Below are 23731 nucleotides of genomic sequence, written 5' to 3'. Positions count from 1 at the left end.
GTTTAAAGGCATCTTCTTTATTTATCAGCAGTTACTCATACATCAGCATCTTTTTAACTGTTCTGAGTGGGAGCCCTGTGTGAGTCTTTGTGTGTGTATGTGTGTGCACGTGTGTATGTGTGTGTTAGAGAGAAAAAGCTTGGATGCAGAGCCTCATTAAATACGCAATCGTTTCATAAGACTGACCCTTCAAGAGCAGTGGGTGGACCAAACATAGATTTGCTCAAATGAGCAAATGAATCTGCAATGTGAAAGTTTATAGCATGTTAGCCCCTGTGTGTGCGTTTGTGTGGTGTGTGTGTGTGTGTGTGTTCATACACATGCACGCGCTCTGTGGTAATGCATTTCCAAATTCTCTGATCAAATAATTTAGCTTCACCCAGTCTTCCTCTGTACTGTTTGTTCTTGCGCGCTGCAGCTCGTTACAGAAACCTCCGGCTAGTCGAGATGTTCTATTTTATTTTTTTTTGCCTCTGTCGTCACAGTAACCGAGTACTGGCGTACTCACTTGTGTACCATAAGAAGGCTGCTGTACATGGGAGCAGGATGTATCCATATGTTAGTGAGGATGCCATTGCTTCTGTCTCATTAGCAGCGGTGCTGAGGCCCTGAGCCGTTTCTCCTGCTCCATTGGGACAGCTGATGAGGCCTGACTATGTGACCTTTAACAACCTAATCAACTTTTAACACCTCGCCTACTGCCTGCCTTATTGCCATTCTTCTCTCTGCCATTCACAGCCAGGGCCCCATCCGTTTTTAGACTCCATCACTTCTTTTTAGTTTTCAAGCAAGAACTAAAAAAAGTGTTTCAATACTGGTGATCTGTACATGTATGAATGAAACAGCTCTGACAACAGCACGGAGCAGAAGCAGCAGTGGCGGTCTCTGGAGGCTCACAGTGGTGTATTGTAATCGGCTGTCTCTCTCCACATTCTTGACCTTCCCTCTGCTTATTTTTCTGCTCTCCTTATCTCTCTCTCTCTGTGTCCTCTTCTCGTTGTAGAAGAGCTCAGGCTGTACACAGTATACACAAAGAAAGGGACAGTTACAAGCTTTTATGGAAGCCTTTTTATGAGCGCAAATGTTAAATTAAAAATGCTGTTCCATGTTATATTTGCACAAGGTAAACTTTGGGAATAACACATTTAACATTTATTCACATGTATGTGTCACCTATTGTTGGAAAATGTTCATCCTCAATTTATAATCAAGAACTATTACAATATCCTGTTGATCTAAACAGCGGCAGCAGCAATAATTTCACTGCTAGGTGCCACTGAATATCATGATTTAAATTATTTTTTAACTTCAAATTTAACATTGCGACATCCAGTGTCATATCCCAAAAATACAACTGTCCTGAATAGTCAGGCAATTAGAAAGTAAAGTGAAATAAACCGGATAGTTGCTTTGAGTCATAAATCCTGCTCCTATGAAGATAAATAAGCAATGTTACAATGTGCAAATATTTTTGAGTTGACAATGATAAACACACTGATTTCTCCCCAAAATTGGTGTAGAAATTTTCCATTATATCATGAAATTTTGTGCTAATATGATGTAAAAGATAAATGAACAAAGATGAGATAATTAAAATCCACTCAGCTCTGAAGCCATGACGGCGCTCGGATTAAATCCTGCCTGAAGTGTCAGTCATACTGTATGAAATAAAGAACAAAGGATTAATTGGCCACAGAGAGCCCCCCTGAGAAGAAGCAGGAATTTGACTTACATTCAGACCTGCACCTTTATCCAACATCAAACCCAGGCCTCAGAGGTAACAGTGGCTACAATTGTCCCGATCTGGCTGTGCAGGTTTTGTCGTGCTGATAAAGATCCAGCTCCATAATCCTGATTCATAGTAAATCTCTACCTATCAGATGCTTCCCTTCCCTGCTCTCCAGCAGCCCGTGATTGACGATCATTATCTGAAGATACCATATCTTTGCCATCACTGTGGCTCTGTCAGGGATTTTAGGTGAGCAGGTTTGGTCAAATACAGCAGCAAACAGCTGACAGAGGAGATGCACTGCTGTGGAAACACATGTAGGTGGATATACATTGCTGGTACACAGATAAGGAATGTTTTTCTTCATTGTATTTGCATTTCAGAGGAAAAATCACTGAGGTTTGTGTTTACCTGTTGTGCAAGTATGACCAAAAAAAATCTTTATGGCAGAGGGAGCCTACCTGAGATTTGTGTGGAGGAGAAATAGTTACAAAGATTCAGGAAACATATCTTACTGTAGATTTGTAATAGAGCCCGACCGATATGGGATTTTTGGGGCCGATGTCGATACCGATATTGGGGGCAAAAAGAAGCCGATATCTGATATACAGGCCGATATTCGATATATCGGCTGATATCCGATATATATCGACTGACATATGTAATAAATTCATTGATATACACAGGATAAATACTGTTTATGAACACAAATTATGACTAGCTATTGAAAAGGTCAATCTTCCATTTAATGCATGGGGCTAAACTAGATTTTAAGTAACAACGTAGATGCTTTCAAAACATGCAATAAATACAATTACAACAAAATACATTGAAACATTTTCAAAAATAATTTCAACCAAAACAATAACTTGTGAATTTATAAGCCAAGGTTAATCCTGAATGGCGTTATGAAGTGAGACGCTATGTAGTAGCCTTATATTAATTAACACACAGGAGCAGGAGCGACAGAATCTCTGCAGAGCAAAAATTTTTATAATTGGCAACATTTTGGCCGATGTTGATTAATCGGTGGCAGGCTATAATTGGCCCAATTAATCGGTCGGGCAGGAACGTGTCCACATGGGTGACCGAGGGCATGGCCCCCCTTTGAAGTCTCACTGGCCAGTGGCCACCCCAAAATCCAAGGCTGTGATTAGCTTTTTACTGAAGAGAGAACTATTTGGGATGTAGTTTTGAATTTGAAAAAATATCCTTTTTTTGCACTAAAACAGTAAAGCTGAGATGATTTATAAATGTGTATCTTCGCAAGAGAAAAACTCCACATGAATATAACCGCTGTGTAAGACTTGAAATGATATTTACTACAGTAGATAATTAAGACAGAAAGGGTGAATTACATTAAATTGAGAGCACGCCCACGCATGCAATAGCGACCCATCAGGCATTTTTGGTCGCTAACAAGTCTTTTTTTTTATTATGTGTTGTGTTTTTCTGATTTAAATAAGTAATCCTCCTATAAAGTTCTTTGATTAATCCCAAGAAAAATACCATAATATATTTAACAAACACCATCTAAGACTGTTCTGATCCTTGCATTTATTACAATGCTGCATTGTGACTGTTGTTGAATGTAGGGGTGCACCGATCATAATTTTCTGGCCGATCACCAATCACAGATCTTGAAAAAGCCTGACCTGCTAATACCAATTTTTATTTTTTATTTTTTATAACTGACAGCATTTACCTTCAATGTTCCAATCTTATCTTATTAAAAATCATTGAACAATACCTGTGAAACACTAAAATCTTTATGTTTAAGCAACCAATAAAGTGTCCTGAGTTTTCGGTCTCAGAGCAAAAAGCAACAATGGCTGGCTGTCAGACCTTCCTGGAGGTATGTAAGGGCTGTATGGTATGTAAAGATGGGCCGATCACCGATCACCGATCCCCTAAAATTAAGGAAATCAGCACTGATCAATCGGTGCATATCTATTTCAATTTTCTGCAGAGGTTTACATCTTCTTAGAGCCATTGTTGTTCTTGAGCCTCTACACATTTCTGAATCTGTTAAACAGGTTAATCAGCAGCTCTGATTAGCTTTCAGTGCTCTGATTTAGCCGTGTCACTTAGACATGTTATTCCTGATATTGTGAGAAGAGTTTGTCTTTTTCATGTTACTGTGATTCTTTTGATTTCAATTTCAACCCATCAGCTGCCTCCAACTGTAAGAACAGATACTTACTCCCACTGTTTTTAGCATGTAGCATTTAGCCCATTCATGCACAATTAGCCAAAGTATCTTCAAACCAATAGGTTACAGACTGACGTAGTTGGTGTGCAGTTGAACATTCATCAGACGAGAGGTGATGTTCACTGCTTGATCCGTCAGCCATGGACAGTGCGGTGTCTCTGAGGTTGTGTCTGTGCCCTCAGAGGAAGAGAGTGCTGACATATCGGTGTATGAGGCCAGTTGACCTTCGACAGGACAGTGCTCATGTTGTGAGGGTGATACAGGAAGAGACAGAGGGAGGGGATGAGAGATGTGCTCCTTCTGCTGCAATACAGAGGAAACATGGGCTTATTCATAATGTATAGAACATTCAAAGATTGCAGCATGATGAAGAATCTACAGCTCACCTATCAGTCAACAGAAGCATGTCAATGATCAGCTAATGACAAATAAATGGAGACAGAAATATATGCAAATATATGCAAGTTGACAGTGTTTGAGAATTTGGCCTCTTCACAATAAAAGCACCAGTTAAATTCAGATGTTTAAGCTTAGCATATGAATAAACTATTTGACATGAAAAATCTCTACTTCTATCATAAAGATGAACTCTTTGCCAACAGTGTAGCTTTACTGCATTATTTTATCCTTGTTTTAGAAATGTTTCATTTGAGAACATGTTCTCAGCTGTTAGTGAAAGTCTGTAAATAAAGTGAGATGTTTGTAATTTGATAAATAGCTCTATGCCTGCATTTGTTTTGGAAGCGTGATTCTCTGTTCACACACCACACGTTACTGCAGGCTCAAAGGTATTACCCCGAGTTGCATGTGAGGCAGGTTACTTCAGCCGTGTGCAGCGAGCCAGTGAACCTGCTCTGAAAGAGTATACCTGTGCTGAAAAGAGTAGTCGCCATTTCAGCGCTGTCTGTTTGGATCAGTGTTCCCAGTGGCACTGTGCCTCCTCTGAGAGCTCCTCTGTTGGGGATCCATTCCTTGGCCCCTGACTCTAGCCCTCTGTTGAGACAATAGGCCCTCTATACCTGCATAAACCGCTTCTGTGGGACCTGACTCCGTATTTTCAGCAATTATACACGATCCCACTCCAGCCGTGCCTCCTGACGCTGCTTCATTGGAGAGAAATGCAATCGAAACAGAGGAGAAATGCAGTGAAATGGGGACTTGGAGAGAGGCTTGCAGGAATTAGATTGTGTTGCTGATAAGTTCCATATAGAGCGAGTAAACATGTTCTTATCTTGTTATCCAGCTTGCACATTAACACATGGTGTGTGGAGGAAGCGGGAGGGGATGAGGGGCTGAAAGGATAAATCAAATTCTAATCATTCTGTTTGGCTTTTCTCATTCTCTGCTCTTTGTCTCTATTTCTGTTTTCACGTTGTGTGGAGAACCATGGCGCTCACGCAAGAACAATGGAGGGGTCAGCAGCACTAGACATTCTCCTACACTCACCGAACGCTCCAGAAATGAGCGCACAGTGATTACATGCCCTAATGTGAGGTGTTTAAAGAGCGGTTTCCTGCAGCAGAGTTAAATGACGGTGCCCTCTGTGAAGTATTAATGATGTGGATGGATGAATCAGGTCGGCACAAACCTGTTGACGGCAGCCGCGGTGCTCTCTTAAAGCTGCGCCCAGACATCAGGCTTAACCGCTTGGCAAATTGGACATGCTTGTTGGCTGTAGCTCCAATTTATGTGCACTCTCTTTTGCAGTTAGTCCGTCTTCATTATTGAAATGGCCTCTCGTCAGGTCCTGACAGGGTGGCGGAGATGGTGAGGGGAGGGAGAGGTGGGTCTTATACAGGAGAATCATGAATAATGCGGAAAATAAACACATTTGAGGCTCTGGCAGGAGGGGTGTTGGGCATGTTGTGAAATGCGCGGCTTTCAATTCTCTCCTCCTCTCTTTCTCTCCATCTCTCCCTCTTCATGTGATTGTATGAGCAGCTTGTGCCAGTGGATGCTGATGCTGTGGATCCTCAGCCTTGGGGCTTTGTCCAGCACACATACAATTGGGCTTAAACATGCACACACACACACACAGACGACCCTGCATCCACACTCAGCTACAGGCACCAAGCTCTGGCAGGACCTCTGCAGCCTGACCAGCATCCCAACTGTGTGTTTTGTCACTGCCACTCTGGAGACACAATGCTTGCTGGCTGCAGCCTGTGTCTAATACAATGCTGCTGTGACTTCACATTCTCTTCTTGCATTGATACATCTGTGCTAAGCTGCTGTAGGTTCAGCTAGTTCAGACTGGGATATTCAATTTTCGTTTTGTTTTTTTCAGAGTGGATGCTTTTTATTGCTGGGTGTAGAATTCCAATTTTTCTGTGAGACGAAAGTGATACAAGATGACCTGAGAAACATCTCTTGGCTCAGTAAATGCTGTGTGCACTTGAGCCTGAGCTTAAGGAGTAATAGGGCTTTGCTGTAAAAAGAGAGGAACAGGGTTTTGATGGGTCCCCCAACAGGGTCCTGGTACCTGCTGCACACATGAGCCAATGCAATGGCTCATGAGATAATTACCCACTGAGCCGGTGTGAATGCAACTGTAAGCTGAAGCAGGGGTTCCCTTCAGGTAGCTCTGTGCCGCTCAGGTCAGTGAACAGCTAATGACATTTAGAAGCAATAGCATGAAAGAGGAGGCAGTTGTTTGTAGTCAGCCGCACACTACCTTTGTCTTATTGTCTGCAGTCTGTCTTAATCTCCCAGCCGCCGTTTTCACACCATGAGGAGATCATGTTATTAGATCCCCTCCCCTGGCTCATTTGTCATCCTGCAGCACTGCTCCTCCAGAGGAGGACTGCAGGAGCTGTAAAAAAGAAAACAATATGAAGAGGCAGGAGGCCACAGCATCAGATGTTCATCACTTACAAGGCCAGTCTCTTAAATCATCATTATTCTTTTAGGAATCACATAAGGTTAATGCCTCTTTTCTTCTATACGCCACCCCACCTACTTTCAATAGCCGACAAACTTCAGCCTCTCTTCCCTTTATTTAAAACTATTGTTTTCTCTCTACATGTGTACCGCTGCATCTGACACATACTTTCCATCATCCCCCCGCTCTTTCTTCCACCGTCTCTACCTACAGTTATAAAAGTACTGTAAGAGTTTTCACCGTTTGCCGTCACAGCTTCAGTCTATCACTTTAATCTGTCCTCTCTGAGCCAGGTTGGTTTTCCTGCAGCTGAGGCACACAGGAACGAGGGAGTCGACTAATTACAATAAACAAATATGCTCAGAGCTGCCTATGTAAGGCTTGCATAGGTTAACAACTGCGCCATAAATGTTAAATGAAGCTTAAAATAGGATAGTATGGCATACAGTTTCCATAGTGATCAGGGAAGTGATTCTTTGTGTACTTTCTTGGTTGGTAAAGTTTGAATTAATCTTAGACACGAATCAGAAATGCAGAGAAGGGATGAGAGATTTTTCAGTGAATCTTCGGGGGTGATTTGATGACTTTATCATGTTTGGAGCAGTTATATTTACTGTGACTTTATGCTTGCCTTTCCTGGTCGTGATAAAATCTATTGTACCCATGTTGATCTTATTCTGTGTTGAAGTTTCCTCTCATACTTTCGTCTCTTTCTTTTTCCACCCTCCCTGTTTCTCTCTACCTCTCTTTTTCAACAGGTGGGACAGTCAAAATGATGCGTAGGAGGTGAAGCGTTGAGCCGTATTGATGGATGTGTTAACAGACAGCAGTCTCACATTGATCGTGAAGACTTCAGAACCAGAGAATGCAAACGCAGTGGAGAACACAGGTGAAAACCCTTCACTTATTTTATTTAAACAAAGTTTTATAGCTCGCATACATAATATTCATGACATCTTGCATCCTTAAACGAGAAATGCATTTTAAAGAATGACTTTCTGAAGTCTTAGTGATTTGCTTTGGACATTTAGAGATACCTGGCCATCTATCTCAAAGCAGAGGATTTCATTTCTCGAAGAATCCCGAAGCATTTCTTTTAGAAGAAATGAAAGTTAAATGACATCTGAGAAAACTTTTAAAAGTCAATTAGTATTGGCAAATTCCATGGAACTAGATTTCTTAAATTACCCCGCGTTTCAAGCTTTTGAAAAGATATTTGGGACGTGAAACACACCCTGCCTTTTCTCAAAACGAGATGTGGAGGAGAAACATTAAATGAAGCTTATTAAGCTATTGTTAATCCTCTCTCCTGATGCCTCCACAGCTCTCTTTTATGACATCTACCTTTTCTTATGGGATTCTGCAAATGGGTGCAATCATTATTTCTCTCAGACACGCTCATGTTTACAAGCATGAGCAAAAGAAGGAACGTAACAAGCAATTTTGGGGGGATTTTCTTTTTATTTTTTAGTTTCATTTTTGTGTATTTTTGTTTGTCACAGTTACATGTTTGTGAATGTCAGTATGGCTGTATTTCTCTATTCATTTCAATGCTCTCAATTTTTTTTTTATTAAAAAATGTTGGCATATCTGCAGTGCAGTACATCACTTTATTGACTTTTAAAGAAGGTGTGCATTTTCAAGGACCTTCAGCTGCTACCTTTCACCTCTCAAGCACCACTGATCTTTAGATGAGGTTTATCTTATTGTTTCAGCTCAGGTCAGGCTCAGCAGGGTCTGAGCTGAGCTGAATCACACAGATTATCCCCAGCACTAGCCTGTTCCTTCAAAGGAAAAGAGGAAAAAAGGGAGGGTGTGGAGAATGAGAGTAGGGAAAGAGCGGTGGAAAGGGTGAAAGCATCTCCATTGAGCAGGAATAGGGCAGCTCTCTGAGGAGGATAGCCATGAATCATACTGCAGTTACTCACCACTTATTATGAACATCCTGTACCTGCTGGATTGATTTCCCCCCACCATTCACAAAATGTCATATAGTGAAGATGGAGCAATAGGTAGCAAGAGGCTTGTGTCTGGCCTACCAGCTGGATGAGTTAACGCCCTGGGTGGCTGAGCTGCAGAACGGCTAGCTCTGCATTTTACAAATGTGAAAGCCTCCTCATAATGGGGATAAGGAGCGGGGAAGTTTGAAGGGAGGGAGATAGCGAGCAGAAAAGGGAGGGAGGAGGAGATGAAAAGGGGGTATGGGGGTGAGGAATGATTTGAAAAAGCCATTAGAGTGAAAAAAGGACATGTCAGCTGTTTTCATTTGCATTGTACTTAATATTGTGATATTTTAGCTTTTTTATTCCTTTGGCCGGATGGAACGGATGTATGCATTTAAAAAATACTGCGAGCAGTTTTTGACTGGTTATAAAACACTCTAAATTTATTTCGATGTCTCCATATGACCTACAAAAGCAAACCGGACCATCAGCAAGACTGACTATATGAGTATTTTTATTCTGGTCACCAGGTTGCTGCAAACAGCAAGGAGTTTGTCAGTCAGCATAAAAGGAAACAGAGAGAGGTATTTCTATAGAGAGTGCACTGAAGATATGTACAGGAAAATATTAGAAATAGATTACTATCAGCCAGTGTTGGTTTTAATCCAGATAAAGTGGCAAAAACATGGGTTTTAAGCAAAGAAAGAAGCATAGCTGTTCAGTTTGTGTGTATGCATGTGTGTGTGTGGCTGTGTGTGCATGCTTGTGTGGCATCTGACACACTAATAGATAAGGACACAGACGCCAACTTGTCTCTCTCTCTCCTTGTGTCCATGACCATGTCCCTCAGCATGGGCTCGTCTCCCTGCAGAGCCGGCTGGCACAAAGCAGCTCAGACTGCTCAGGTGGACGAAGCCCTGAATGTCATGGCTCGAAAGATACACCAGACTCGGAGAGCTCTGAGCGCTAACTGGTCTGGTCTGGTCTGGTCTAGTTTGGCGGTGGTCGGGCTGTCTAGCATGGCTGGGCTTGGCAGGGCTGAGATCAGAAGATCACCACCTCCTGCCAGCAGCCGGGGCCCTTCCATATGCTCTGCGGTGACAGTCCATGCCAGCTTGCATGACTTGTGTCACATCCAGCCTCAGTTACTATTCAGGAACAACCCTGAAAACACTGTTACAAAAGCACATCTGTGGAAGGATGATCTCAGAGTGGAAGGCTTGTTTTTTATTTCCGAGTAAGCTGCTCTTTTTGTAAGCTAGATACTGATTTCTGGCAGCAGTGAGTATTTTGGATGTTTATCTTGTTTATATTTGCCAGCTCAGTTGTAGTCGTAATATTGCTGTAGAATATCTGTGAATTTGTGTCAGCTGATCCTCTTTGACCTCTGATGTCAAACTTGATTTGTCATCTACAGTCATTGTTGTAAGACCCCGTCTGTGTGTGTGCGTCTGAACGTGTGTTTGTGTACCTGTCTGACTGACTGATCTGTGGCACATTCTGAACAGCTGAAGAGCTAATGGTCCAGCTGGAGACAGATGGCCTCTCGATAACACTATACCCTCAAGCCAATACTCACACTCTATCACTCTCCCTCTCATACACACACATGCATTCACGCATGTACACACATCTCTCTCTCCCTCTCTTGCATACACACACACACACACACACGGACGCACACACACACACACACACACACACACACACACACACACACACACACACACACACACACACACACACACACACACACACACACACACACTTTGGATAGGATAGATTGTTAATCCATTATAAACCCTGAGGAAACACATTTTTCAATATGAGTTTAATGTTTCACAGCAATTTTAACAATCTTTTGGCAATATTAGGTGGCAGCTTAAGTTTCATGCGGGCAGGGGAGGATAAAGGAAGTTAATTTCTCCTCCTTTTTTTGTAATTTCCCTCTCTCTGAGGCTTGCTGTCTTTGCAGGACTAATGAAAGAGATAAGTAATCATTTCTTTTTATTTCCCTTATCTGTGAGTCCTGCAAAATTACTTGTTAGATTTCAGGCTTCAGCACTGTTTACACAAAATTCCAAATAAAGCCAAATGAACTTTTTCTCCTTTTGAATTAAAACCGTTGCATCAGTCCTCCGATGCTTCACTTTCTACTTTGTCAAACAAACTGTAGGGAGTAGCAAATATAGCAAAGGTTGGGTAACCAAAACATGCATTAAACTTAATTCCTCAGGTTGTTACCATAAACTGTAAAAAAGAAAAAAAAATTGAGTCATCTTGCTTGCCTTAAAGTGAGGTCACCACAAAAGCTGCTCCCCCTAGTGGCTGGCTGCAGTATAGGTCCAGAAATCCATCTCCCCAGGCATTCCAGATGGGCTGTGGTCAAACTTTAAAAATAAATACACCTCGTAGAAATGTGTCCAATTATTTTGGTGATTTGAAGATATTATTTGGCTGCCTTGTATTCAAATCCTCTTTTTTTCTGAGAAGTTTCATTTTCATTGGTTATAAGAGTTTAAAAATGAAGCTTTACATCATGTTTCGCAATGATTGACAGCTGCCGTTCTTAGGTAGCCTTTTTTTGGGGGGGATTCTAATTGTATGTTCGGAGGGAGGGCCAAGAAAAGATTAGACGCTGGTAAGAAAAATAAAAATATTATTTTTGTCACCCGGCTCCACTCAGATTCCCTCATAGCCTCTAATGCGTAGACTCTGGCTGCACAATGGCTGCCATTGGCAGCGCCTGTGACGGGGGTATTTTGGCTTCAAAACCGTATAATGGTAAATGGCAGAGCCAAGCTGTCCACTCTATACACAGTCAATGGTTGTTATGGATGGGTACCAAATTAGGTACTTTTATAGGTACGGACCAAATTCAGTCAAAAGCACCAGGTACCAATTCACGTAAAATCAAAACGTACCATGTTTAGGTACCTAAACGCATCTATGTGACTGTGAGGGAGTGGAAGAGTAGGTGGTTTCCCATGCTGGCCATGAACACAGCATTGCAAGGTTATATAGTTATATATTGAAGAATAAATATGTTAAATTGAAAAAAAAAACTGAGATTTCATTATAAAACAAATATTTTTCACCACATAAACACAAAAAAGTACCAAAAATCGGTACCGTTGGGAGCAGATACCTATTGCCAGGTACCAGGCGTCGGTAGCGTATCATTTCAAAAGTGAAAGGTACTCATCCCTAGTTGTTACAGACTACAGAGTATCAAGGTCTTATCAGAGTCTCTCTCAAGTGTTTGCTCGTCCACAACAATTCCTCCTCTACTTTGTCATGTGGTGCATATAGCAAGGTCAGAACAGCATTTGTTCACAAAGCTGTCAATTCTTTTTTCAATAGCATCATACAATTGATAACAGCCTGCAGAATCAGCTGAAGCTTTGAAAAAAATGAACATTTTGATGGTCAGAAATGACTATAACCACAGAACCTGTGTTTTAAACTTTTTCAACACGTGTTTTGATTTCATAGTGGGACATAGTTTGATTTTCCATCAGCCAGCATGACAGAGCTGGCCAATGCCACATGCTCTCAGTGGGAGGAGCTCTAAATGGGCTTTAGCTGTAATGGAGAGCTGTAATGTTGTCCATTCTTTATAGAGTCTGAGGAATGTACAGAAAAAAAACTGTAAATTCAGAACAAGCATAATAGCCCTGACTCTTCACTTGAAACATGCTTTTACTCTGAGGTCATTTTGGCTCAGAGCCCCAAAAAAACTGATAGCAAACATTTCACTGTGCTGCTCCTGCAGTCAGGCTGCTACTTAAACAGTTTTTGTGACTCCAGGAGGAAGAGGAAAGGAACATATTTCTCCTGAGGTTTTCTTTATTACGGATGACAGTAGCACAACTGTATGCTTTAAGTAGGCGTTGTGGTTGCTCCAATGTGTCTGCAGGCCACAGACCCAGACAGACCTACTTTCAGACATTTCATTACCTTGATAAATCACTCTCAAATCATATCCACACTTAAAAGACTGACTCACCATCAATGCAGCTTTGCTGAATATGAATGATGAATACTTTCTACTGTGCAGCCGTCCCCTCAAGCATTTATTAAGACCTCAATAATGATAAGGTGCATTCATTATGGAATAGGGGATATTGTTCGTTAACCTTGGTGAGCACATTAACTGCTATGGTATGTTTTCCAATTTAATTTTTTTCTGGTGTGATTTTTAGAAATGAGTGTGAGGCAGCAGCTTGGGATTGTAGAGGGAGGCAGGTGTAGATGATATTGGTTATACAGTCTCCAACATATGGGCCTGTCGTGTCCCATGCGTACGTACCTGCCTCCGCTGCTGTCATCTAATTATGCAGAGCAAACAAAGCTATCTGCCTGCTGCTACATGCCCGCTTCTGTGGGTTTTGATTGTTACTCATCAGATGGATGTCTTCAACTGATTAAGATATTGTCACAACCGACCTGGAGGAAATCACAGAACCAACTTTCAATTTAGTCATTACTGCTGTTGTTGATGCCACTCTGTATAATTTTGTGATAGCTCGTTACCTAAGCACTACAGTGGATTCATATTTATATAGGTAGCATCCTACGGGGAGGCTACATTGATTTAATTTAAATGTAGCTCTCATGTCAATACAAGAAACCATAAAGTGTCATAGAATCATTGTTGTTTGTTTCCAAGAATATCTGTCTCCAAAGTAACAATAGCTCTCATTAAACCAACTGCTGACATAGTGGAGTGATTTTTCTTTTTCTCTGTGAACAGAACACAAACCACAGAGATACTGCTACCTACAACAAACGTTGACAAATTGTGGATTTGATTTTTTTAAATCACAAACACCACTTAAAGGACATTCAGAGTGAGTTTTTGTCTTTGAAACATCCCACCTATTCATGTAAGCCTGTGTTAAAAATTGCTCATTTGTACCATTTTTTGTCACTTTTACTTATGGTACCATTTACACTTCACATGGAGAAGGTGACCCAGTCATCGTTGTTGTGTTTTATACGTCCTGAGAAAATTAGTAAGGAATTTTGCTGAATCGGTTACATCTTTCTTTGTCTAGCCTCTTAAATCGAAAACATCAAGCAGTAATGGGCAGAAAGTTGTCCTCACAAATTTGACAACACCACTACCTTTATTGAATCTAGTACCCAAACAGTTAAAGGCTGGCATCACTAAATGACATTTTAAGCTTCAGGGGGTTAATTGACTCTAATTGCATTTCAGCAGCTGAGAAGAAATGTCAGAGTAACTACAGAATAAAAACAATGTAATTTAACATCAGACTTACTGTTCAAAGAGTTGAAAGAGCTGAAATTCCTTTTTTCTTCCCTTTTCCTTTTTTTTGCAGGGGTATGTGAGCCGAGTGGTGATCTGAGTCTGTGCGGGCTCGTCGATGCTGCTCTCCCTCCATCCTCATCTCCTCCTGCTGCAGAGATTTCACAGCAGGCCTGCCCAACACACCAGAGGACCACACCTACATCACCAACGCTCCCTCTTCCCCTCGACACTGACTCCTCTCTAGGACTGTCAGAGGCCCCCTGCCCTCCTGCTGATGACACTCCAACTGTAGTCCCCCACCTTCACCACACCCCCACTCCCACACCACATCCCACTCAAGCTGTTGGCTCCTGGGGCCCGAAAGGAGACACCCAGAAGAGTTCCCTTCTGCTGCCTGTTGCCCTCCCTCTGTCAGCGACAATGATGGAGCCTGGAACCGTGTCTGCCCTGACGGAGGAGTGTCTTCTTCAGCCTGCACGCACCTGCCTCGGCTGCTTCATTGAGACACGGGATGCTACTGACCCTAATTCCATCCAGAACCCACCCCATGACCCCAGCACCAACCCTGACACAGAGACTGGGCTAAGTACAAGGATAGGAGATGTGAGCCGAGAAGACTTCTCTGACATCAACAATATCAGCATCCAGTGCCTGAGCCATGCGGGGGAGGCGGTGAGTCACTATGGAGAACAGCTCCTCTCTGACCAGCTACTTAGCTTTCCTCTGCCGAAAGCCCCAAGTGAGGGCAAGAGAGCGGATGGAAACAAAACAACAGAGGACTGTGATGACCCCGAGGATGATGCAACAGCTAAGAACCTTTATGAGGGTCTGTTATTGGACAAAGTAAGCGGAGAGGAGGTTCTGCTGGCCAATGCCGGCCAGGACTGGGGCTACTTTGAATCCTTCATCAGTGAGAGTAAAATGGAACTGCTGGACCTTTGTTCTAAGAATGAACTGTCCGTCAATCTCTTCTCTGAGGAAGATGTTGACAATCTCTTCGACGATGAAGACGACGACTCAACCTTAAGCAGTGATGTCTGTTCACTGAAAATTCGTTATGAGTCTTTCCAGGACAACATGCGGGAGAAAACAAATGTGCTTCAGGAAGAGACACAGTTCAACTTCTTTCCCAGTGTCCTGGCCAACTGTGCCAAGAAAGAGGAAGGAGTAGGAGTCCTGAGGAGGAATGCTGAGGACCTTCAGCCCAAAACTGATGAGCTGATTTTGGAGACGGGACAGGAAGGGAAGACAGGGGACTGCAGTGGTAGGAGCCCCCTTGATTGTTCCCAAGGTTCGCCCATGTCCACGCCCAAAGTCAACTACCTAATGGACTTCAACTCAACAGAGGAGTCAGGCGAATTCAGTGATGACAGCTCCTGCACCGGCTCCTCCTCAGACACCCTGCAGGAGGGCAAATTTAAGAAGGGCCACTCAAAGAGATTGCTCAGCCCCTCTAACCCTCTCAACTACGGTCTCCGCTCCAAGAGAAAGGTCAGATACAGCGATGATTACCTATACGATGTTGATTCACTTGAGAGTGAGAAAAATGCGGAGAAAAAAGAGAAAGCTCCTGTTGGTCAAAAAGAGGAAGAGGATGTTGACTGGTGTCCTAAAAAGCGACGGAAATCATGTCGGAAAGAGCCACCAGTGGTCATCAAGTACATCATCATCAACAGGTTTAAAGGAGAGAGACTCATGTCAGTAAAACTGGGCAAGTTAGATCCTGTGGATGCTACTGTGAGCCTGAACACCGACACAGTAAGCAAATATGAGGCACTGGCTCCTCTGAAGGATTTCTGGCAGGAGAGGCAAAGAGAGAGACAGGAACAGCTTAAGCTGGCTGCCAGAGATAAACAACAACGCGGCGTTCATCTAAACGGACGCCACCATCGCCCTTTTAACTCTAGTCATCCAAAAAGGAAATACAAGATTGCAAACAGGCTTAAGGTTCAGAGGATTCACACTGTGGAGCAATCAGCAACAGCACAGGGCTCCCCTCTCTCTGATCAGGGCCAGAGAGGTGTCAGCAAAGAAGAGGCCACCCCCACGGTAGCAGGAATAACAGCAGCCCTAGGCCTCCCAGTGACATTAGACACAAACTCTATCATGCACACAGTCACAGCCAAGAGCCGCTCCCAGGAGAGGGAGGAGAGGGAGGGGAGGAGATTGGGTGGAAATAAAACAGTAAGGATAAGGAAATTCAAAAGCGAAGCCAGGCTGAGGAGCAAGAAAATGAAAGAGGCAGAAGGAGAGGAGGGGAGGAGTGTGACAAATGAAACGGATGTCTGTGTCGCTGCAGCACAGATTGAGACCCTTACTGCTGGGTTAGAAGAGGCAGGCATTAGCACAACCACAGTCAAACCCCATTTCCCTGACAATACCACCACAGCTCACACATCTGAAGAGAAATTCCCCTTTGTTTCGTCCAACTGCTCTCCGGAAAAAGCTCCCTCGTCAGAAGAGGTAGAGGCGGGTGTCCCTGTCATCCCAGGGGGCTACCTGCAGACCCTGTTAGATGCTACTGACTCCTCCAACGGAGCAACTATCTCTTATTTCCCCCAGCAGCCCTCTAGGCAGCAGTATCCTCTGGGGCTATCCCTAGAGGAGAAACAGTTTTCGTCTTTACAGCTTGCTCAGAGCTGTGTCCTCTCCCCTCCCTCGGAGTCAGAGCTCCAACAGTCTCCCCAAAACTGCCCCAGCTTTCCCCAGATGTGGCACCCACAGCTCTGCCCAAGTCACAGCCAGAGCTTTGGGCCTGAGACCCCTGAGACTCCCATCTTACCCAACAACTTCCCAGCTACTGTGCCCCTAAATGACAACATGCCAGTGTCTAACTACAGCCAGCTGAGCCCTGAGGCTGACAGGCTGCTTTATGAGAAGAGCTACCTGACTGAGGCTGGGCTGCAGCCTGGGGCAGATCTGCAAGTGTGTCAGCCTGCATGTGTGGAGGGCCAGGTGCAATACCAGAGAGGGTCCCTGTGCACAGACAATGGCAGGCTCATCAGCTATGACTCAGTAGGTTCTCTGTCAGCTTCCTCCAGCAATTACAGCTCCCTCAGCCTCAAGTCTTGTGAGCGAGAGGGTGAGGAGGAGGGCCGAGACAGCTTCTTAGCTCATTGCAGTCCTAAAGTAGTGATTCAGCAGAGTGTGGATGCCCTTACCCCACTCAGGGAGTCCTCAGACCTGCTGGACATTTCTAACTTCACCCCTGACAAGTTTAGACACTCATCACTGTCAGAGCTTTCCCCTCCCGAAACCCCCAACCTGTCCCCCCAGGTGGTGGGACGTGAGATGAAGATGGCAGGCAATGCTGGAGAATACCAGGATGTTAATGATCTGACAGTGGACTGTAATAGAGAGGCAAAGTGGAACTCTGATGTTATGCATCAACAAGAGCACACAGCAAATACATTCACAGTGGAAGACAGCCAGTTCCCCCTGCACAACTTTAACAGCCAGGATGTGCTGACTCTAGATAAGAAGGAACTGGAAGGTACAGAATTTGATGAACAGACTGGTGAGATGTTGACTGGTGCAAAAAGCATCAAGTCAAAGAGGAAAGGCAACTGCAAACAGACAGCTGCAGGACAGAGCCCAAAGAAAGTCCGGGCTCCAAGAGCTCCTAAGTCAGAAAAGGTCAAGACTCCCAAACAGAACTCACGTTCCACCAAAAAGATTAAGGCCATGCTAGAGGGTAAGGCAGCAAAGAACCAGGCGGGAGGTTGTGGCACAGGTTTGACTGACAGTAGTAGCACTGGGGACTGGTCGGGCACTGGCTGGTCGGAGAGCAACAGCCTGGTGGGAGACGATCAGAGAGAATTTGAAGAGCCCTCCAATATTCTGTCCAACATTGTCTCCGGCATGGCAGAGGTCCAAAGGTTCATGATGGCGTCCATTGAACCACTGTGGAATCCAATGTCGGAGGCCTGCATGCCCTCTGAGGCCAACAGTCTCAACCTAAAGACCCTAAAAATCTTGGCAGGCACAGAGGCTGACCTGAAGAAAAAAGGAGCTGCGCTCACAGGGGCTGGGAGAGGCAGAAAGGCTGGGGGTAAAGGAGGGAAAAACCAGGCCAAATTCAACCCCTCCCATCCCTTATTCCCCCAACTAGCTCTTGGCTGCAACATGTTTGATAAACCCAACTTTATTAACCCTGGCCCCGCGCACAAAAAGCTGTACCGCCACAAGACCAGTGCAAAGTTCCCTCGGATTGAGACACTGAAGGGGAAGCGAGCGGAAAGGGACCCAAATAAGGACATAGCACTGATGACCTCTTTTGAGAAACTGAGGTAATATTTTGTTATCAGCTGCTGTTGCACCCCTTCTCACTATTCCCCACTACCTGCTCAGCCCCACCTCCCAAGCATACCTACACTGACGCTATGCCAGAGCTGCATGACTACTACGTTTCCCCTGACTACTCCCACTTCCTTTTAACCCCACTGCCCTGAGGAGGAAATTAATATCTGCATGAAAAACTTCTTGTACTTTGCAAACTACCTATTGAGTGATTGTGTCAAGCTTGATTGAGATTTGAAACGACCATGGCTGCATTTTTCTTGCTTTTGTTGTTTCTGCCTTGTTTGTTCTTATAGTCGGTTTGTTTTACTTTTGTCTGAAAAAAAAAAAAAGATTAAGCCTTGAAAAAAGTTCTGTCGCCTTTTTAAGGAACTTTGTTTTTGTATTTTCTCAGCAGAACTAGCTCCCCAGAATTATGTATTTATTCCCCTTTTCCTAAAGATGTAGCTATATACACAAAGCATTGAGTGACATCTACGCATCCCTCCTCCTCATCTGTTTTTGTATGCAGAATATGGATGTCCTGTTGTTGCTGTTCGTCATACACTGCCTGGCTCATTTCAAGAGGGAAACCGACAATTAATGAGCCCGATTTAAGCTCAAGACATCTTGAAAACGAGATGGGACCATTTTGTATTGATGACATATCAGACGTTGTCTTTTTTCCCCTCAAAGTTGGAATGACTGCCCATTTCCTTTTATCAAGCATTTCTTTTTCTTCCGGAGTTGAGCGGAACTGGTTATCTAAATTTACATTTTTACGCCTCGCAAATTCATAAAAGCTCCACCCTCAGAGTATTTTTGTCAATGTTGTTGTACAGGGACATGCAATATTTGCAAAAAAAGATGATTATAATCTTAAAATCAATGTGCCAAAAGTAACAATGCTGTGTAAATGACCTCTTATATATGTGTGAATATTGGCTGTTCCTCTTTTCTATCCATTGGAGTATTGGCTGCTCGGGTTGGAGACTCCTCACAGAGACTTGCCACCACAGGAAATCTTTATTTGGGACTTTTCTCTCTTCTCTGATGAAAGGCACCAACAGCTGGCAGTGGTACACCACCACTCACTAAACCAAATCAGAAAGACTCTGAATTCTCCTTGTTTTCCCAAGTTTGTTTGCCAAATTCAATTTACCTCAACATCGCCTGGCACTGAGAAGCAACAAAAGAGAGGCAAAGGGGAGATCTGCTCTGAAGGCTGCAGTAGAGAAAGAAGATGAAAGGGGGTTCAAATGAGCTATCTCTGGACCAAGGAGAGGGTAGGGCAGATGTTTTAGGGTAAGCAAGGAATTTATTTGTCAGATGGGGCTGTGCCTCACTGAGTAGCTGTTTTGTACTGGATATTCAAGGCAATTTATTACTCATAGAGATTCTGATGCACACATCAGCCATGAATAGACAGGGCGATTTTTGCAGTTTGACTAAATGTGAATGTGAAAGCAGTTTCAGTACAAATCAAATTAGTAATCTTGTAATTGAAGGAAAGCATGTCTTTGCGTTAGCTCCACTTGGGAATCTTACTTATTTGTTACCTGACATGATAATTGAAACAGTAATTTTTCTTGACATTTTCATGTAATATTCATTTCCTAACACTGCCATCTTTTATAAGTTGTACCACTGATGCGTTTGGTTTCTGAATATTTGCTACTTTTTAACATTATGTCGTAATGGATTTTCTTTACACTGATGGTTCTCTCACTTATACATTTGTTTTAATTATCATCTCAATTTTGATGGGTTAGTTTTGGTCAGAAAATACCGTCAACTTAAAATTAAGGCCAAGTAAAGGCACAAATCTAAAAAATTAATGGTGCTATTTGATCATGTGGCTTTTGAAATCAGTGACTTTGGGCTTGTTCACTGCCACACTGTCTTTAAAAAAAAAACTTAAAGTGGATTATACAATCAAGTTTGATAGATTATAAATGTTTTGATAATATATACTGAATTAATTTAAGAAGGAACAGAACCCCAGTAAATGGCTGCAAAATCTATATCTGTAATGGTTTTAAAATCAGACAGTAGGCCTATATTTTCCCTATGCTTTGAGCGCTGAGTATAATTTTAAACACAGCAGTAATTACATGCGACTACTCTGAGATGTGTGGACAAATGAAAGCTTGATGTAAGAGCAGGCCTTGTCGCACTGGATATGATACTTCTGACGCACAGGTGATGGTAATTGATTGCTAGCATATGGCAAGAATCATAATCAATCTTTCTCTGTCTCTTTTTTCTCTCCTCTCTGCCATGATCCTTTGTTTCTTTTCTCCAGTGTATCAGGGTTAGGACCAAGACAAGCTGCTGATGGGAAGCTCCACATGGGCTACAAGCCTATTAAGTCTGCCTTCTCTCATTTCTGCCTATTGTCAAATTGAATGTACTTCTCTGAGTTCATAGTTTTTATTTTATTTTCTTCTTTTTTTGTTTCTAAAATGTGCCACTGTTGAGCTGCCTCATGTTAATGGTGCTAAGAAAGCCGACAATTGTTTTCTTCTTTTGGTTTCGTTCATTTCTTTTCCCAGATTAAAAAAAAAGAAATGCAAAATAGATTAGGTACCTAACCCTCTTTATGAATGTATATTATAATGTTATGTTTGATGTATTCACTTCATGATTCTTTGACATTGATTGGAATTACTTTTGCTCTTTTCATTAAAAGATTACCGAGCTTTATATATACTGTCTAGAGTTGTTACCAGAAGGAATCTTAATGAACTCTTGACACTACAAAATCTTGTATATTTTTTGTGTGCCAATTTGTAACATATTTTGTAAGTGTATATTTTTCTTAGAAAGTGCTGTGAAGTATTTGTGTGTGTGAGTAACCTTTTATGCGCCTCTATGGGCAGTGGAAAGGATATACAATGACAAGTTTCTGGTTTTAAAAACCAAAATATGAAAGTATCAACAGAAAACTAGAAATATTTACATTTTGTTGGGAGTTTTGTAATAAGACCATGATCTTGTTGTGAGAGTGTTGTGTTACTGTGCAAAACACAAATAAGCAAAGAAAAAATGAAAACTTGGAAAAAATATAATTTGTGAACAATTTGCTGTTTTATAGATTTTCATGTAAATTATTTGAGTATTATTTTGTTTTTTTGTTTTGTTGTAACTGTTGCAAAGGTTTTAAATATTTGTGATCAAGCCTGTACGGTGATAATGTAATATTGGTAACTTGCTGAGTTTTGTAATAATGTTTATGGAGTAAATATACAAATTAAAATAAGATTTTGAATGCTGCTTTCTGAAGAGAGTTAGGCTGTGTTTTTTGCCACCCAACTTTTGCTGTAGCTTGTAACAACAGCTAAATCAGCAAACATAAAATGTTAACATCTTCAACTTCTGAACAAACAAAAACAATTTCTTAAAATGTTAGAAATAAGGTGTATTTTACATGTAACTCTGAATAACTGTATGTATGCTGTGTATATGCCCACCCATCAATTATCTGTCTCTGTAGTACTGCTACAATAATAGCAATAGGCAGCAATTTAATCTTTATATTCAATGTTTGTTCTACCACAAAATTTTAAGCTTAATACAGACCTTCTTACTCCAATTAGGCTGTCCTTATTTGTTACATGGGAAGATTCTTAAACGAAAGGCATTTTAATTTCTGCACAAGTCTGGCTCTGGCTCATGTTATTTTAATGTCATATCTAATTAGCACACAGGGTCAGGCATCGCAAGAGTGACTGCTCATCCATAACTCTGAGCTGTGCTGCTGTGGTCTACACTGCAACTCATTCTGGCATGCTTAATTGGAGCTGGAGATACTGTCTCACACCATAAACAGATCCTGTGATGTATGCCTCCAAAATTGTCAGGTAGTATTAGCATTGTGTTTGTTCTTTAGTCACCCACAGCAGATAAAGGAGTGAGCAAATTATAAGACAGAATGTCTAATGCAACGGATCAGGTACACCTGTAGTTATTAAATGAGATTCTGGTTGTTGTCAGTGTTTGTTTGCTGTATAGACAACCATAGACACTCTCATTAGCACAGTTGTTTGCTGTAATTGCTGCTGTTTACGCATTTGTTGTTTTCTATTGCAACTAACAGGACAATTTGGTATCATTTTGGAAAGGATAAGGATTTCTTCTACGGTGTATTTAGTAAAGTAGGCTTGTGACTTTTGAGTCAGATCACAAGAAACACAAACAACATAATTGCTAACACAAACCTTTGTTTTTCTAGCACATTCACTCTGAAAGATGCCTCTTAAAACACAATCTTTGAAAGTCTAATCGGATGTTTTGAATTCAGTAAAAAGGTCTTTACTTCGAGGTAGATTAATCCCCTTTTGTGTCTGAACAATAGCTTTAAACCACTGCCAAGGTTTTCAACAACAGCCCAAAGGCCACACTCTAATATTTGGTTGTTTCATGGTTTTATGAGAGAAACAGAAAAGGGTAAAAAAAAAAAAAAAAAAAAAATCTCAGGCATGTGGCTGTCAAAACGAGCTGTGGTAAGTACAAGTCCAAGTGAGTATGCCACCTACTGCCTGAGGGTCATCATTGTCGCTTTAGGTATACTGTGTTTTCAGTAAGGTCTCACAACCTGCCACTTTTCTCTGAAATCCAGAGTTTTCAATCATCTGTGGTAATATTCCTCCAAGAGATACATTGTACTATAAAATTTGTGGACTATATATATATATATATATATATATATATATATATATATATATATATATATATATATATATATATATATATATACTGCAAAATGACCATTTATATCGGGAATAATCAAAATATATATATATATATATATATATATATATATATATATATATATATATATATATCAACACTAATAACTGCTATCTATTACGTAAGAGATTAATGTGGCCTCTTGATGTTACTGGTGGAAATGCAGTTAAAATTATCTGTCATTCTCTGCAAAGTTTTTTGTAATGTTTTCATTGCATGCTATTTTTAACTGGATTAAAATGCAACAGTCATAAATATGACTGTCACTTTGATATTAATATTGCAGAAACTGTTAATAATAGTACTTTTACATGAAAATAGAGGGGAGTTATAAGTTCAGGTATAAAGCAGAATTTCTTTATTTATCTAATGTTAGCTTTTGAATAAATGGAAAAATACAAGGCAGTTGTTAACTATCACATTAAGGACTTTTAGAACAATGCAAGAAAAGACATGACTTTAGATACATCACAAACTAAAAGCCTTCTGCATCGCTATGCAGTTTAGTATCATTGGGAAGCATAACCTAAAGACTTAACATTATTTACGCGCGGTAATGGGGCATTCCGGTGCGCATATCTTTGTGCAATAACGCTAAATTCTCCAGAAGGAAACAGTACTTACACTTACAACCACGTCGTGACGCTACAGGCGAACA

General features: G+C 41.8%; 1 protein-coding gene across 3 annotated transcripts in view; it reads left to right on the top strand.

Annotated features, from left to right (window-relative positions):
* Positions 1–21796, top strand: part of nexmifb (neurite extension and migration factor b) — a 66521-nt gene extending 44725 nt beyond the window's left edge. For 2 of the 3 annotated variants that reach the window (XM_074673852.1, XM_074673851.1), the window contains exons 2-3: positions 7581–7711; positions 14114–20688. In XM_074673852.1, coding sequence (XP_074529953.1) covers positions 7630–7711; positions 14114–18336 — 4305 coding nt within the window. In that variant the 5' untranslated portion in view covers positions 7581–7629 and the 3' untranslated portion in view covers positions 18337–20688. Of the gene's footprint in view, positions 1–7580; positions 7712–14113 lie in introns of all 3 variants that reach the window. The other variant, XR_012598403.1, reaches the window with a different exon arrangement.
* The last annotated feature ends 1935 nt before the right edge of the window (positions 21797–23731 follow it).

This window comes from Halichoeres trimaculatus, unplaced genomic scaffold, assembly GCF_033239565.1.
Source record: "Halichoeres trimaculatus isolate MK-OKI-2021-1 unplaced genomic scaffold, fHalTri1.1 fHalTri1_scaffold_7, whole genome shotgun sequence".
Classification (NCBI taxonomy): domain Eukaryota; kingdom Metazoa; phylum Chordata; class Actinopteri; order Labriformes; family Labridae; genus Halichoeres; species Halichoeres trimaculatus.
This window is presented reverse-complemented; position numbering and strand designations above follow the sequence as displayed.